At 51.1% G+C, this 16874-nt stretch overlaps 1 protein-coding gene across 1 annotated transcript; it reads right to left on the reverse strand.

Moving 5' to 3' along the window:
- Positions 1-10247: 10247 nt before the first annotated feature.
- APLNR (apelin receptor) lies at positions 10248-13892 on the reverse strand. Its single transcript, XM_086338718.1, has one exon. The coding sequence runs from the start codon at positions 13621-13623 to the stop codon at positions 12424-12426; it is 1200 nt and encodes a 399-aa protein (XP_086194844.1). The 5' UTR covers positions 13624-13892; the 3' UTR covers positions 10248-12423.
- Positions 13893-16874: the final 2982 nt, after the last annotated feature.

Here is a 16874-nt window from a genome sequence, read left to right on the forward strand (position 1 = left end):
TCAGACTAATTTCCATTGAGTCGGTGATGCCATCCAACCATCTCATCCTCTGTCATACCCTTCTCCTCCCACCTTCAATCTTTCCCAGCATCAGGGTCTTTCTTTTCCAATGACTCAGTTCTTTGCATGAGGTGGCCAAAGTATTGGAGTTTCAGCTTCAGCATCAGTCCTTCCAATGAACACCCAGGACTGATCTCCTTTAGGATGGACTGGTTGGATCTCCTTGCAGTTCAAGGGACTCTCAAGACTCTTCTCCAACATCACAGTTCAAAAGCATCAGTTCTTTGGCACTCAGCTTTCTTTATAGTCCAACTCTCACATCCATACATGACCACTGGAAAAACCATAGCTTTGACTAGACGGATCTTTGTTGGCAAAGTAATGTCGCTATGCTTTTTAATATGCTGTCTAGGTTGGTCATAACTTTTCTTCCAAGGAGTAAGAGTCTTTTAATTTCATGGCCACAATCACCATCTGCAGTGATTTTGGAACCCCCAAAAATAAAGTCTGCCACTGTTTCCCCATCTATTTGCCATTAAGTGATGGGACTGGAAGTCATGATCTTAGTTTTCTGAATGTTGAGCTTTAAGCCAACTTTTTCTCCTCTTTTACTTTCATCAAGAGGTTCTTTAGTTCCTCTTCACTTTCTGCCATAAGTGTGATATCATCTGCATATCTGAGGTTATTGATATTTCTCCCGGCAATCTTGATTCCAGCTTGTGCTTCATCCAGCCCAGCGTTTCTCGTGATGTACTATGCGTATAAGTTAAATAAGCAGGGTGAGATATTCAGCCTTGATGAACTCCTTTTCCTATTTGGAACCAGTCTGTTTTCTTTGTTCTGACTGTTGCTTCCTGACCTGCGTACAGATTTCTCAAGAGGCAAGTCAGGTGGTCTGGTATTCCCATCTCTTTAAGAATTTTTTACATTTTATTGTGATCCACACAGTCAAAGGCTTTGGCATAGTCAATAAAGCAGAAGTAGATGTTTTTCTGGAACTCTCTTGCTTTTTGGATGATCCAACGGATGTTGGCAATTTGATCTCTGGTTCCTCTGCCTTTTCTAAATCCAGCTTGAACATCTGGAAGTTCACGGTTCATGTACCGTTGAAGCCTGGCTTGGATTCAACTAACCATGGGATTTGTTCCCTTATAAAAGAGACCACAAAGAACTCACTTGAACTTCCACCATAGGAGGTAACAGAGAGAAGACAGCTGTGAGTGAGGAAGTGGGTCTTTACCAGACCCTGAGTCTTCCAGGGCTGTGATTTTGGACTTCCCAACCTCCAGAACTATGAGAAATCAATGTTCGTTGTTTATAAGCCACCCAGATTATGATATTTTTGTTACACTAGCCCTAATGGACTAAAACACTATTGATTACCTCTTACATGCCACAGACTGTGCAAAGCTCTTGCAGACATTTCCTAATAGAACCTTTGAAGCAGTCCCATGGAGTAATTGCTCTATTATCCCATTTTACAGATGGGAAAACAGTCCATTGGTAAGTATTGCACCCCAGATCTTTGCTCCTCTGAGTGTATCGCTTGGACTAACAGCAGGCACCATTGCCAGAGGTCTTTTAGAAACAAGATTCTAAAGTCACACCCAAGACCTACTGAATCCAAGTCTGTATTCTAACAACATACCCCAGTGATTCTTCTGCACACTACATCTTAAGAAACACTGGTCTTGATGACACAAACAAGAGAAAAATTAGGATCCAGGCAAGACCTGCCTGTGCTCAGAACAGCATGGGCAGCTGGTACACATGTTTTAAGGAGAACAACTGGTACCTCTTCTTACCTCACGTAAGACTGTGACTCAGTGTCCACCTCGGCTGGACTGGGCTGGTGAGGGGGCGGGCGGTGGGGAGCTGCAGTCTGGGCTTGCGAATGCAAAAAAAAACCAAGAATGGACCGCAGAGACACAAGCATCGTGGGTTTGAAGAAAGCAGATTAAGTCCTCAGCGACACAGTTGGACATGTCGACTCAACATTTGAACGCCTGTCTGCTTTGACACTCATCTGTTGATGGGTCCTTAGGTCGCTTTCATATCTTGGCTATTGGAGATAATGCTGCTATCAACATTCAGATGCATGTATCTTTTTGAATTAATGTTTTGGGGTTTTTTCGCATCTATACCCAGGAGTGGAATTGCTGGGTCATGGGGTAGTTCTACTTTTAATTTTTTGAGAAAACTCCATACTGTTTTCCACAGTCGTGGTACCAAATTACATTCCCACCAAATACCATATGAAAGTGAAAGTCGCTCAGTCGTGTCTGACTCTTTGTGACCCCGTGGACTATGCAGTCCATGGAATTCTCCAGGCCAGAACACTGGAGTGGGTAGCCTTCCCTCCTCCAGGGGATCTTCCCAACCCGGACATCGAACACAAGTCTCCCACCTTGCAAGCGGATTCCTTACCAGCTGAGCCACAGGGACGCCCAGCGCTGTGTGGGGGCTCCCTTTTCTCCACACACTCACCAACGTTGGTCATTTGAGTTCTTTTTGATAATGGCCATTCTGACAGGTGTGAGGTAGTATCTTATTGTGGTTTCGATTTTAATTTCCCTGATGATTAGATGATTAATGAAAGTGCACATCTTTTCATATGCCTGTAGGCCACCTGCATTTCCTCTTTGGAGAAATATCTGTTGAGTTCTTCTGCCTATTTTTTAATAATGCCGTCTTTTTTTCTTTTTTTGATGTTGAGTTGTATGAGCTGTTTATAAATGTTGCATATTAACTCCTTATCGGTCACGTCATTCTCAAACATCTCTCATTCAGTGGATTGTCTTTTCGTTTTGTCAGTGGTTTCCTCTGTTGTGAAAAAGCTTTTAAGTTTAATTAGGTTCCATTTGTTTATTTTTACTTTTGTTTCCTCTGCTTTAGGAGCCAGGTTCAAAAAAATATTCCTCTGATTTATGTCAAAGAGCGTCCTGCCTGTGTTTTCCTCTGGAAGTTTTGTAGTATTCAGTCTTACATTTAGATCTTTAATCCATTTTGAGTTTATTTTTATATAAGGTGTTAGAGAATATTCCAATTTCATTTTTTACATGTAGTTGTTGGTTTTCCCAGCACGACTTATCGAAAGGACTGTCTTTTCTCCATTGTGTATTCTAGGCTCTTTTGTCACAGATGAATTGACCAGAAGGGTGGGGGTTTATTTCCGGGTGTTCTATCCTGTTCCATCAATCTACACATCTGTTTTTGTGCCAATCCCACCCTCTTTTGATTATTGTGTCTCTGCAATATAGCCTGAAGTCTGGGAGCAAGATTCCTCCAGCTATGTTCTTTCTCAAGATTGTTTTGGCTATTTGGCATCTTTTGTGTTCCCACATAAACCTTTAAATTATTTGTTCTAGTTCAGTGAAAAACGGCACTGGTAACTTGGCAGGGATTGCACTGAATCTGCAGGCTGCCTTGGGCAGCGTGCTCGTTTTAACATCACCTTTTCCAGCCCAAGAGCGCAGTGTCCCTCTCCACCTGCTCGTGCCGTTTTCGGCGTCTTGCATCGGCATCTTGCGGTTTTCAGAGCACAGGTCTTCTGCTTCCTGCCGTAGGCTTATTCTTTTTGAGTACTGTTAGGTACGTTATTCCTTTTGATGTTGTAATAAATAGGATTGCTTCCTTTGTTTCTCTTTCTGATAGTTCATCGTTAGTGTATAGAAATACAACAGATTTCTGTATATTAATTTTATATCCTGCAACTTTTTACTGAATTCTTTGATGAACTAGTAGCTTTCTGGTGGCATCTTTAGGATTTTCTATGTATGCCATCTTCAGACACTGACAGATTTACTTCTTCCTTTCCAATCTGCATTCCTTTTATTTCTTTTTCTTCTCTGATTGCTGTAGCTAGGGCTTCCAAAACTACATTGAATACAAGTAGTCAGAGTGGGCATCTTTGTCTTGTTCCCTACCTTAAAGGCAATTCTTTCAGCTTGCCACCATTGAGAATGATGTTAACAGTGGGGTTTGCATATATGCCCTTTATTATATTGACATATATTCCCTCTATGCCCATTTTCTGGGAAGATTTTATCATAAATAGATGTTTAATTTTATCAAAAGTTTGTCCTGCATCTATTGAGATGATCATATGGTTTTTATTCTTCAGTGTGTTAATGATGCATCGCATTGACTGATTTGTGGATACTGAAAAATATTTGCATCCCTGGGATAAATCCTAGTTGATTATAGTGTATAACTGTGTGTGTGTGTGTGTGCATGCGTGTGTGTGCATGTGTGTGCAGGATCCTTTTACTGTACTGTCGGATTCAGTTTGCTAATATTCTGTTGAGGATTTTTGCATCCATGTTCCTCCATGATATTGGCTTATAATTTTCTTTTTGTATGATATCTTTGTCTGGTTTGGGTATCAGAGTGATGCTGGCCTCATAGAATGAATTCAGAAGTACTCTTTCCTCTGCAAATTTTTGGAATAGTTTGAGAAGGATCGGTGTTAATACTTCTCTAAATGTTGGGTGGCGCGTCCTTTGTCTGAAGGCAAGGGTTGCCTCCACGCTCTTCAGTCCTGGCACCTTGGGATGACAGCCCCCAAACCCTGGGCCACTGTGGTCCCTGCTGCCAAAGTCATTTCTCTGCCAAAGAGAACAGACCCAATCCACTAACAGTGAGGCCTGGGTCTCTCTGTTGTCATCAGAGGCCATTTCATCCACATCATACAGGAAGACCTTTTGAATTTATGGACATATTCCAAGCACAGAAAAAGATTGCCAAATCATCTTGGATGACCTTAAACCTGGCCCAGATTTCCTCAGGGTCTGGAAGAAAAGTTTTCCCCGAGTCTTTTTATAAAGGGGGAAGTCCGAGATTTTTTTTCTGTTCAGTTGGTGCAGCCCCCCACCATCAGGAGAGTGGATGTGCTCACGCGGATTCCCAGCACTGTTTGACTCAGTGCCGGCTTCAGCTGGCTCACCGATAACTTCCCCCGGAAGCCAGCCAGGCTTCCACAGCATCACCAGCCAAGGCGACTCAAAGGCACGACTTCCAGCACAAACACTGACATGGGTCCTTGCAAAGCTCTAAGTTCAGTAACTCTACTGACAAGGTTATCAGAAGTGGCCCCCGGGACCTGGTGCACTCAGCCCTGTATTCCGGCTCTGTGGTTCCGAGGCAGCGGCTTGAAGAGGACCCAGCTGGTTTAACTGAGTCACTACTTAGTGATCTCAGTTCTCATCAGTCCCTGGGCATCTCCTCTGGCACCGGCCTTTGCTTCATCTTTCTGGGCTCTTTGAAAGGCAAGCGATGCATTTGCTTTAAACAAAAAAACAAAAAAAAAATCCATTTTCCTCAGTTTCCTCCTGCACTTTCTTTATCCAGCTGTTTAATCATTTAAGCAAACACCCTTTGAGCACTCGCCATGTTGCAAGTCCTGGGAACACAAAGACATGTAAACACAACCCCTGTGACGGGGGAGGTGCCCTCCCAACAGAGGAGACAGGTAAGTACACAGAGCTGTCACACTACAGCCAGGTCGGGGCTCTCCGACAAGCAGATCTCCAGTGCTCAGCAGGCATTCAGTGGGGGAACAGAGGGCTGGCTGAGTAAGGTGGCTCGAGCAGATTTGGGGGAGCCACTTCTGATTATCCTCTGTCCACCAAGGAAGCAGCCTCAGGGAGGCAAGAGACGTGCCACAAAGCTAAATAAGACAGTACAGAGCAACATGGGATGAGATGCCCTCTGGACACAAATACGCCTTTGGCTGACGTCCCCGGGTTTCCAGCTGAATAAGAAAAGGAGCCCTGGACGAGCTTGGAGGTGGGATGGAGTGGCAGACACGGAGACCGCGTGCACTGGAGATGGACACGCTCTTTGAGCCAGAGAACAAGCCCTCTCTGTGACCACTCTGAGGTGCAGCCCAGAGGACGGGCATTTGCCCACGTGGCATCCTGTACCTGCCCTGCAGTGACACTCACCACACTTTCTTACTCACTGCTAAGCTCCAAAAGAGCTGGAGTCACTTGTCTGCTTTTTAGTGCTCTAGCCTTATCTTCCAGCATGTGCCTGGTATATGGAAATAAAAATAGATTTGTTTTAAAAAGCACATGGAACAAAGCACCAGACCCATACTCCTCAAAACTGTCAGGGTCCTCGAACACAAAGCCTGAGAAGCCGTCACAGCCAAGAGGAGCTTCAAGAGACATGAAGACAGAATGCATGAGGCGTAGCACTATTTATGGTAGCCAAGACATGGAAGAAACCCCGGTGTCCATCAACAGATGAATGGATAAAGAATTGTGGTGGATCGATACAGTGGAATATTACTCGGCCATAAAAAAGGAATGGACTCGAGTCTGTCACAGTGAGGTGACTGAACCTAGAGTCTGTCATACAGAGTGAAGTAAGTCAGGAAGAGAAAAGCAAGTATCATATATTAATGCACACGTGTGCAATCTAGAAAAATAATGCCGATGAACCTCCTTGGAAGAGAGGCACAGACACAGAGTGGACAGCTGAGTACAGTGGGAAGGAGAGCGTGGGGTAAACCGAGAGGGCACCGCTGGTCCATACACCGCCATGTGCAAAGCAGAGCTGGTGGGGAGCTGCCGCGCAACACGGGGCTCAGCTCGGGGCTCTGTGATCACCCAGACGGGTGCGGTGGGGGTGGGGCGGGTCCAAGAGGGAGGGGACATGTGTACTCATATAGTTGATTCATTTTGTCGCACAGCAAAAACCAACACCACATTGCAAAGCAATTATCCTCCAAACTAAAAATTTGTAAAACGCAATGAGGTATCCTGGATGGTGTCCTAGGACAGTAGGTAAAAGGTGAGGAAGTCTGAATAAGGTGTGGACCTAATTAATCATTACTGTGCTAATATTGGTTCATGAATTGTGACCAGTGTGTGGCATTAATACAAGTTGCCAATAATACAGGAAATTGGATGTGGAATCTATGGGAACTGTCTGTACTAGCTGAGCAACTTTTCTGTAAATCTAAAACTCTTCTAAAATAAAAAGTTAACAAAAATATGGATAATGATCCTCAAGTACCTTTGTGCCCCCACCCTGCCCAGTAGCCCTTCTTCACTGTTCTGACCCTCTCCACTTGCTGTGACCATCTCCAAAAAAGACCTCTCTTTGCTAAGCCTGGAGCCGTGGAGCATGCCCTTTGCCTAGCAGTGAGAAGCCTGGGTTCCTTTGCCATCATCCCACTGCATGACTTTGTGTAAACCCTTTGCCTTCCGTGGGCCTTAGTTTACACATCTATTCAATGGGTGGGTAAGACTAGAAAGGTCTTTCAAGTTTCTCCATGATGACAAGGATGGCATCTCGTTCACCTCGGTATCCCCAGCTTCTAAGACAGCCCCAGGCACACGGCAGACACTGAATAAAAGTTTGCTGAATAAATAACTCAGTAAACATTGCTTGATATTCTATTAATGCAAACTTCTAAAGTCAGCCCAACATCTCCAAATGTGTTTCCTTTTGGACTTGACTTTAAACTCCCTTTGTGTCTTTCTACAATTGCTAATTGTCACTTTATAAACATTTGAGCAGCAACTGAAAGAGGTCGGGATCCTCAGGCTTTGAACTCCCTGGAGCTCAGACACAGCGGTACCAGCTGAGATGGTGGGGACATTGCATCCAAATTGTGTCACGCCCCATCACCCAGCTTCTAGGGCTGGCCTTTCCAAGGGATCCAGAAACCCCTTCTCAGCCTCTTTCTCCAACAAGCCCAGAGTTGGAAGGCCCAGCACTCCCAGCCCCTGTGTAGGAGACCCAGCAGACCTCTCAGAAGAAGGCAGCTCAGTCACCAAAAGCAGAGAAATCTCTGACCGTGCAAAGTGGTCTAGAGACCTGGGTCATAGTCCCAGCCCCAAGTCTGCTCCTCAGACCCACGCAGAGATCTGGGCAAGTTTTTCTCTGTCTCTGGCTCCCCTGCCAGAGCTGGGGTGGGGGTGGGCACCTTTCTGGTTGCTGGGGGCATGGGCTGCACTCTCTCCTACCTCTTATCTCTGAGTTTTCCTCTGCATAGAGAAGGCTCCCCGTTCACCACCCAGCCTCTGCTCTCTGAAGTCCTCTGGCATGGACTGTCTCCAGTCCGTCACTCACTGTCCCCACCAGCCCTGCAGAACACTTTGCACACTCCCCCTCTCAGAACTCCGCTCTAACTGCTCATCTAGCGGTCTGTCTGCACCGCCGGGAGCCCCGACGGCCTGTTCTCCGTCTGACCCCGTGCCCAGCCCACTGCCTGGGCATCGGTAATAAACAAGGGCTCGTGGGGTAAGTAGATGCCTGAGCGAACGGGCGAAGAAACGTGTGAACACAAAAAACCACCACGAGCTCTACCACCTTGTCACTCTGGAAAGCTCATCTCCAGTCTCCCCGAGAGAGGGTAAGGTTCTGTGACAGCATCTGCAGAACAATAAGCAAACACCGCCAGTGCCTCTGGGTTCCCCTGGTGAGTTTCAGAAGTGGGCAGGCGAGCACAGACCCTCCTCCAGCTCCCTCCCGGCCCCCAGCTCTGCTCCCGGCTGCCCCTCCCTCCGTCTCTGCTCTTTCCCCACTCACTCTCTGTCTCTCCCTCTGTCTCTCCCTCTGTCTCCCTCTGTCTCATCTCTCTCCCTCTGTCTCTCTTCAACTCTGTCTCTCTGTCTCTCTGTATCTCCCCCCGCTCTGTCTCCGTCTCTCTGTCTCTCTCTCTCTCTGTATCTCTCTCTCTCCCTTTTCTCTGTCTCTGTCTCTCTCTCTGTATCTCTCTATCTCTCTCTGTATCTCTCTCCCCCTTTCTCTCTGTCTCTCTGTACTCTCTTTGTCTCTCTCTCTGTCTCTCTCCCTTTCTCTCTCTCTCTGTCTCCCTCTCTTTGTCTCTGTCTCTCTGTATCTCTCTCTCTGTCCCTCTCTCTGTCTCTCTCTCTCTCCCTCTCTCTGTCTCTCCCTCTCTCTGTCTCTCTCTCTCTCTGTATCTCTCTCTCTCCCTTTCTGTCTCTGTCTCTCTCTTTGTGTGTCTCTCTCCCTCTCTCTGTGTCTCTGTCTCTCTCTGTGTGTGTCTCTCTCTGTCTCTCTGTCTCTGTCTCTCTGTATCTCTCTGTCTCTCCCTCTCTCTCTGTCTCTCTCTGTCTCTCTCTCTGTCTCTCCCTGTCTCCCTCTGTCTCCCTCTCTCTGTCTCTGTCTCTGTGTATCTCTCTGTCTCTCTGTCTCTGCCTCCCTCTCTCTCTGTCTCTCCCTCTCTCTCTGTCTCTCATGCATTTCCCTCCATTCCCCTCCCAGCCCCAGCCCCCTTCATCGAGGGCTCCCCAGGACTCTCAGATGCCTTAGGATGAGATCTCACGTCCACCCCAGCCCCCTGGCCCTGCCTCATTTGACTTTGGGTGTCTTCACTCTGTCATCAGCAAAGGGAGGCGGCTGGCAGAGGGCCCCAGGAGGGAACGGAGGGGAAGCGCTCCTCTCGGGCTGCTGTGGTGCGTGCTTAAGGGTCACGCTGACAGTATTAGTACCAGAGGTGTTTGTGCAAGGCAGTGACCCCCTCTGGGTGAGATACGTCCCCCGGGGATCACTTCTGCTCCTTCCTCTCAGATCAGTGGCCGCCCAGAGCCCGCTTCCCCCTGCCTCTCTCTAGCTTTGTGTCCCCTAGTGTGGCAGAATCTGTCACACTTTCCCAGTTCTGTCACACAATTTCCCAAACCTGACCACCCTCAGAAACCATCTGAGGGGCTTTTCGTCGCCGTGACCACCTGGGATGATTCCAGGAGCTTCTGACTCCGTCGGTCTGGGGTGACCCTCCGAAACGGGTATTTACAGAACTGGACAGGTTGACTCTGCGTGGAGGACAGGCCTTTGAACTTCTGGTCCAGACTGAATGAATGCTCATGTGACTATGGATTAACGAGTGAGTCAGTAGCGACAGTAAATGAATACAGGGGACAGCTGAATGGATGGACTGCAGTCCACCCTGTGGAAAGGAGGGTTGGCACGTCCCCCAGGCCTGTGCTCTGGGCTCCAGCACATGTACCCACATGCTCCACGCTTCCCAGGCCCAGAAGCTCAGCTGCTGCCCACCTCTCTGTTTTCTTGGTCTTCCCTGACCTCACCCCGTGCCCCCAGTTTCCCATTCGACCCCTTTCTGCCCCCTTTCCTCCCACGGCTCCCCTCAGCCTACTCAGCCCACCTCCCAGCATAACAGTTGCAACCTGGGGGTTCTTTCCTCATTCCAAGGCAGCCGTGTGAGAAAAAGCTTCAGACACAGTAGCTACACACACGCACACACACACACACACACATGGAAAGATTTATTTTTCATGAACCACAGTGACTAACAGGGTCAAAAAATAGCACAGACATTCCAAAGAAGGGGCGAGCGGAGCAGCGGCTGCCTCCTCCACCATCTGTCCAAGACCACTGATGGGGCCTCAGAGGAGCCCCTCCTCCCTTCTGGAAGCTTCCTCCAGCCTCGCCTGGATGCTCTGGGGACAGCCCTGGGCTGAGAACGTGAGTCTGTGAAGACCCTGGCTTGAGATGGAAGGAGTGAGCCGAGACCCTTCTGTCCAGCCCGCGCTCTGCCTCAGGAGCTGGCTCCATCCCAGCCAAGGTCAGCACATCCACTGACATCAGGCTGGCTTCTTCCTGCCCCCGCGGCTCCTGTCTTGTCCTTCATGTTCCGTGTCCTCTAAGAACAAAACCCGGAATACACAGGGCGCACCCTGGGTGCACAAAGCCCCACCAGCATGTCCATCCTCCGGCGGTGCGGCGGTCATGTCTGCCCCAGTGCCCGTTCCTAGCCCCCCAGCCCAGCAGGAGAAGCCACGGGGCTCCCATCCTGATGCGGAGGTCAGGAAAAACCCAGCCAGTGCTTTCCACCCCAGGCACCACCCCCCACCCCCACCAGGAAGAGGGCCACAGACCCTGACAAAACAAAGGGTGATGAAGAAAATGCTTATAAATTCAAAACAGGTTGGCAGGCGTGGGAAAGGAGTCAAGGGAACCTCTGAAGCTCTCTCCCATCTCCCTCTTAGAACCAGGGACTGCGGCAGAGGGACCCAGGGTCCAGGACTTCTTTGAGCGTTGCACGCCAGCTGCCTTGAGGAGGGATTCCCTACAGGGAGCCTGGGTGCACACTCACACTTCTCTCTTAACGTGCGGACCAGCCGTCAGAGCCCCCCAAACCAGTGGGGGTGGACTCATTCTAAATTGCCTCCTATGTCCCTTCTTCCCTCAAGGATATTGTGTGAAGAGCAGAAATGTGCAGAGCAGAGGTGTTCATCCAAGTGACCCGGGCGCCCAGCTCTTCAGGTTTCACCCATCCTTGTCTACACACATGCACACACACAAAGCAGGTGTTCCCCACCCCGCCCCCCCATCAAAGGGATCCTTGGCACCCACTCAGGCCAGCGCCCAAGAAGAATGTCCTGGGGATGTCGGATGGAGAGACAGGGAAAGGTCGGCCGCTCGCAGGTCTGGAGGAGGTTGGAGAGATGAGGATTTGGGGAGGGGGCCCGAGCAGCCCTTAGACCAAACGCAGACGCCCCCTCTTTCTCCTTTTCCTTTCCCAACTCCCCGCTCATATCATGAAACCAAGGAGCCTGTTGCTACACCAACCCCACTGCCTTCCAGTTCCTGCGGAAAAGAGAGGATGAAGGAAAGGGGCTAAGGACACGTATAGAAAGCGTGTCTAGCTGGTGGGCTGCAAGAAGGGACGCACCCTTCACGCATCGCTCAACCTCCAGGGCCTGAAACACCTGCGAACCAATCCAAGTTGGAGTGAAGCTCTGGAGCTCACAGCTGCAGAGCCAGGAGCTGCAACTTTGCTGACACCCAGCCCATCTCAGCCAGGTCCATTCCCTCCCCTCCCCAGGGCCTCAGGGACAAAGAGCTTGAACCGGGCAGTGTCTGCGAGCTTCAGATGCCTTAACCCTTAGGGGCCCTTCAGAACAAGGAAGTAAAAAGAGAGAGAGACTGAGGGAGAAGGAGGATGAGCCATGGGGGAGGATGTGGGAGCCAAGAGGTAAGGATTCAGAGGAGAAATTGCACTTGGTGGGGGCGAGGAGGGGAACAGAAGGAGGAAAAGGGGGTAAAAACTAAAAGGAACCGGTAAGGGGAGCTGGAGATCCAGGAAAAGGGCTGGGGGAAAATGAACGTTGATGGAGCCTGGACGCACATCAGTTCAGTTCCTCCGTCTTATCCGCACGGAGAGACACTGAGGCTGGGAGCATTTCAGAGACATGCAAGGTCAGTCTCACGGAGACTGAGCGCGGAGTTCGGGGCTGCGGGCTTCCCTCTCTTACCCTCCAGACCCACAAACCTCTGAAGAAGCACTTCCCAGGGGGGAAGGAGGACAAGACCGATGCGGGGAGCAGGGAGAGGAGTCAAGTGCACCAGAGAAGGGGGCCCCCGCCCCCTCGCCAGCTCCCCGCCCTTCAGAGAGCAAGGGGCCGCGGGCGGGGGACCCCGGCCCTAGTCCACCAGGAGGGTCTCCTGGCTGTAGGGGATGGACTTCTCCGGCATCGGCTCCCCGCCCTTCCCCGCGCCGCCGGGCCCGGGGCCCTGGCTGTGCCCCGACGACGCCGAGGAGGAGGAGCTGGCTGACTTGTCCCCGCCGCCGCCGCCCCGGCCGCCGCCGCCGCCGCCGCCGCCCGCGCGCCAGGCTCCTCCGCAGCCCCGGCGGCCCCAGCAGAGCACCGAGGCGCAGGCCTGGCGGAAGCGGGGGTCGAAGAAGGCGTAGAGGAAGGGGTTGAGGCAGCTGTTGACGTAGCTGATGCACGTGCAGTAGGGGAAGACGTTCATGAGGAAGAGGTCGAAGGCGCAGGGCCAGCGCAGCAGGCTGCCCAGCACGTAGAGGGTCTTGACCAGGTGGTAGGGCAGCCAGCAGAGCGCGAAGGTCAGCACCAGCACGGCGATGATGGCCAGCAGCCGCCGGCGCTTGCGCAGGCCCCGCGCGCGCTCCTTGCCGAAGTGGCCGGCCACCGTGCGGCCGATGCAGAAGTAGCAGGTCAGCATGACCGCGAAGGGCCCCGCGAAGCCCAGCGCGGTGGACGAGACGCCCAGGCCCACCTCCCAGGCCCACTCGGCGTCGGGGCCGGCCACCAGCGAGTAGTCCATGTAGCACTGCACCTTGGTGGCATTCTCCGCCTGCAGCACGGTGCTGGTGGCGCGGAAGACCAGCACGGGCAGGGCGAGCAGGCCGGCCAGCGCCCACAGGCCGGCCGTGGCCACGGCGCCGCCGACCCGCGGCCGCAGCCGGGCGTTGGCCACCGGCCTCACGATGGCCAGGTAGCGGTCCAGGCTGAGGCCGGTGAGGCAGAAGACGCTGGCGTACATGTTGACGAAGATGAGATAGCTGCTGAGCTTGCAGGCGAAGGCCCCGAAGGGCCAGTCGTAGTCCCGATAGGTGTAGGTGGCCCAGAGCGGCAGGGTCACCACGAAGGTGAGGTCAGCCACCGCCAGGCTGGCGATGAAGACGTCGGCCGCCCGCCGCCGGTCGCGGCCGCTACGGAAGATGGTCCAGAGCACCAGCCCGTTGCCCGCCGTGCCCAGGACAAAGACCACCATGTAGATGGCGGGGATGAGGGCGCCGGAGGACTGCCAGTCCTCGTACTCACACTCAGACTGGTTGTCCGCCCCATAGTATCCGTCGTACTCGCCACCTTCTTCCATGCTGGGGTGCACAGAGGTCAGCTGGGGGTCCCCCCGGGGGTACGGGGCTCAGCCAAGCACCCTGAGCTCTGGCTGGCAGCCTTGGGGAGGCAAGCAGGCAGGGCTGGAGGTGTCCAGAGGCAGCGGCGGCTCCCAGGACCCGGGAGGAGGAGGCCTGGCTCCTGCAGGCGTCCCTCCAGCGGCCCCAGCCTCTTCTCAGACACTTCCTCGCGCCCTCGTGAGCCTCTGTCTCCTCCTTGGCTGTTCCTCCCTCCTCCCACCTCCAGACCAGCCCCTCACTTGTGAGGCTTAGGATCCTGAAGTTACAGCCCACTTTTTTTTTTTTTTTTCTTTTCTTGTCACTGGGCAAGTGGACCAAATTGACCCCTGCCGTGCTGGGCAGGATGTTATCTGTGGTTTGCAGCCTGCTCTGCGCCTGACCCAGCCTCTGTCTCTCTCTGTCTCACTCTCTCTCTGGATTCCTCCGGGTTTTTGCAGAACCTCTCATCAGGCCTCTGCTCCCAACCCCCCCTCCCCCGTTCTCACCCCCTCCCAGCCCCTCTAAATGGGGCAAATTATGCAGGTTGAAAGGCAGCCTGAGCTGGAGCTGGGAGGGTAGGGGGCAGGAGGGTGTGAGATTTCGCAGGATGGTCCGAGCATCTGGCAGGCCCACCTGGCAGGCCAGTCTAGCCCCTCAGGTCCATCTTCCCCCGCTCCCCTCCTGCCCTCCCAGCCCCCACCCAGACCAGACTTCCCCTACCCTCCCCTGCCCATCATTCTCTTTAACACCTCAGCCTTGAGCCTCTCCAGGAGGGTGTTTGTGCTCCACAGACCCAGTGACAGAGAGATATCTGTAGGATCCATCAGCTGTGAGCGGACTGCAGTTTTCAGAGAGCACGGGAAGCGTCAGAGGATGCGGGGGCAGGGTCACAGCAGAAAGAAACCCTGTTTCTTAGGCTGAAGGATGTCTAATCCAGCCATCAGGTCTATGGGAAAACTGAGGCTGAACAAGGTAAAGGTCTTGCCCAAAGACACAGGATAAATTTTCTCTTGGTTTTGTCCCTTTGCTTTTCCTCTGCTCCTAGCATGAAGCAGTGCCTGGCATGTAGTAGGTGGTCACCAAATGGTGGTTGAGTGAATGAGTAAGCGGATGGATGAAGGGAAAGGGGAGTCCATATATGGAGGAGTGGCTGTTTGAATTACTACACAGTGAGAACACAGATACATTTTGGTCCTTGAGTTCTTCCTGCTCTGCATGGACCAGGAAGTTTCTATAAGACCTTGTGGGGATCAGGAAGTTAAAACTGAAGGAGGAGATGGAAAAAGAGACAGTCCATGCCATGGGCAGCATCCCATAGAAAATGACCTTGGCCTGTCCATTTGCCTCTCTAGGACCTCTGGGCAGGAAGGAGGGAGCCGTGAACAAGATAGGGTTAAAAATTGCCATCTACGTTGGGCAAGCGTGAGAGGGAGCAAAATCAGGAGAAGAGTCTTGGCCACATTCAAAGCACAAGGCTTACAAAGTTAGAATCCGTCATCTCAAGCAAGAGTTGGTCCGAAAATCTTCTCTAGAGGTCTTCAACGAGGGACCCTCAAACTCAAATACTCACAAGGGCCAGGCTAAAAATGTGTATGGGGAAAACAATCAGTTTGAGACAATAGGGAGGGGTAGAGACTGTGGCAAAACTCCATCACACAAGCGAACTTATTTACAGAAAAGAAACAGATTCGCAGACTTAAGAGAAGGAGCCCAAGGTTTCCAGGGGGAAAGAGTAGGGGCAAGAAATAGTTGGGGAGTTGGAGATTGACGTGCACATGCTGCTGTATCTTAAATGGATAACCAGGGATTGCCCTGGTGGTCCAGTGGTTAAGAATCCACCTTCCAAAGCAGGAGACTTAGGTTCAATCCCTGGCCAGGTAGCTGAGATCCCACAGGCCACAGGGCGCCTAAGCCCATGTGTTAGAACCACTGAATCTGCACGCTCTGGAGCCTGCGAGCCACAGCTAGAGAGAAACCCGTGTGTAGCAACTGAGATGCAGACAAATAAATAAAATTTTTTAAACTGGATAACCGGCAAAGACCTGCCGTAGAGCCCAGGGAACTCTGCTCAACGTTACGTGGCAGTCTGGGTAGGAGAGGAGTTTGGGGCAGAATGGACACATGTATGTGGGTGACTGAGTCAGGTGGCTGAGCGCCTGAAACTGTCACAGCATCGTTAATCGGCTATACCGCAACGCCAAATGAAATGTGTCAACAAAACAAGAAAGGTGAGACAATGAAAAACGAAAATCCACTCTACCACTCCATCGAAAGGAGGCCTCTCCAACGCCCAGTGTCTGGTTACCACCCAGCAATGGGGAACCTAGCTTGACGTCTGTTTTTTTCAACCTAATTCCAGATTCTAAATGTAATGGGAAATTCTCATGTTTGTAAATTTGGGGGACTCCACTTATAAAAATGAGTCGGCAGGATAACTAAAACATGTTCCCAGGCCCCACGCAGTGCCCTTCGAGTGGGAACTTACCCGGAATAGAAGGAAGCAGAAAAACAGGAAGGACAGGTCAGGAAGAAGAAACATAAAATGCAAAGACAGGGGAATGAAAACAGGCATGGTCAGAGCCTCAGGGTGCCGTGGGGAGAGGCAGGAAAGGAGAGAGCAGGAATAAGGCGATCTTGGACGGCCTTTCCCTAAAGGCAACGCGCCAAGGAGAGCCTGTTGGTCTTCCTCATGAAGCACTTACTTACCACGTGCTAGGCATTCCTTGAAGCATTTCCTATTTTATGTCTTCCTTATCTCTTTCAATTGGCAGAATCCCTCTCGAAAGTAGATACCTTTATTCATTTCAGTTTACAGATAAGGACCCTGAGGTACAGGGATGTGACGTGATTTGGCCAAGGTCAAATCAGATTTTGAACAAAGTCCATGAACTAAACCACTACATTCCCAGAGGAAGAACTCCAACTTTTTGTTTGTTTGTTTTTTAATCAAACACTTTCTGGCCACGCCAGGCAGCATGCAGGATCTTAGTTCCCCAATTAGGGATCGAACCCATGTTCCCTGCACTGGGAGCACAGAGTCTTAACCACTGGCCCAGCAGGGAAGTCCCTCCAGCTCCTTATACTGAGGCAGCTGTCCTCTGTTGAGCATCATAAAAAGATGGGATGGTACCAGGGTATCCGAGATTGACTTCAAAACAACCTCTCTTTGGTGAAATTAAAAATAGATTGACAAATAGCTTCGAGATCGTCCCAACCCTTGATTGAACTGTGT

This window comes from Bos grunniens, chromosome 15, assembly GCF_055505025.1.
Source record: "Bos grunniens cultivar Pamir isolate PY7600 chromosome 15, Bosgru_T2T1.0, whole genome shotgun sequence".
Taxonomy (NCBI): domain Eukaryota; kingdom Metazoa; phylum Chordata; class Mammalia; order Artiodactyla; family Bovidae; genus Bos; species Bos grunniens.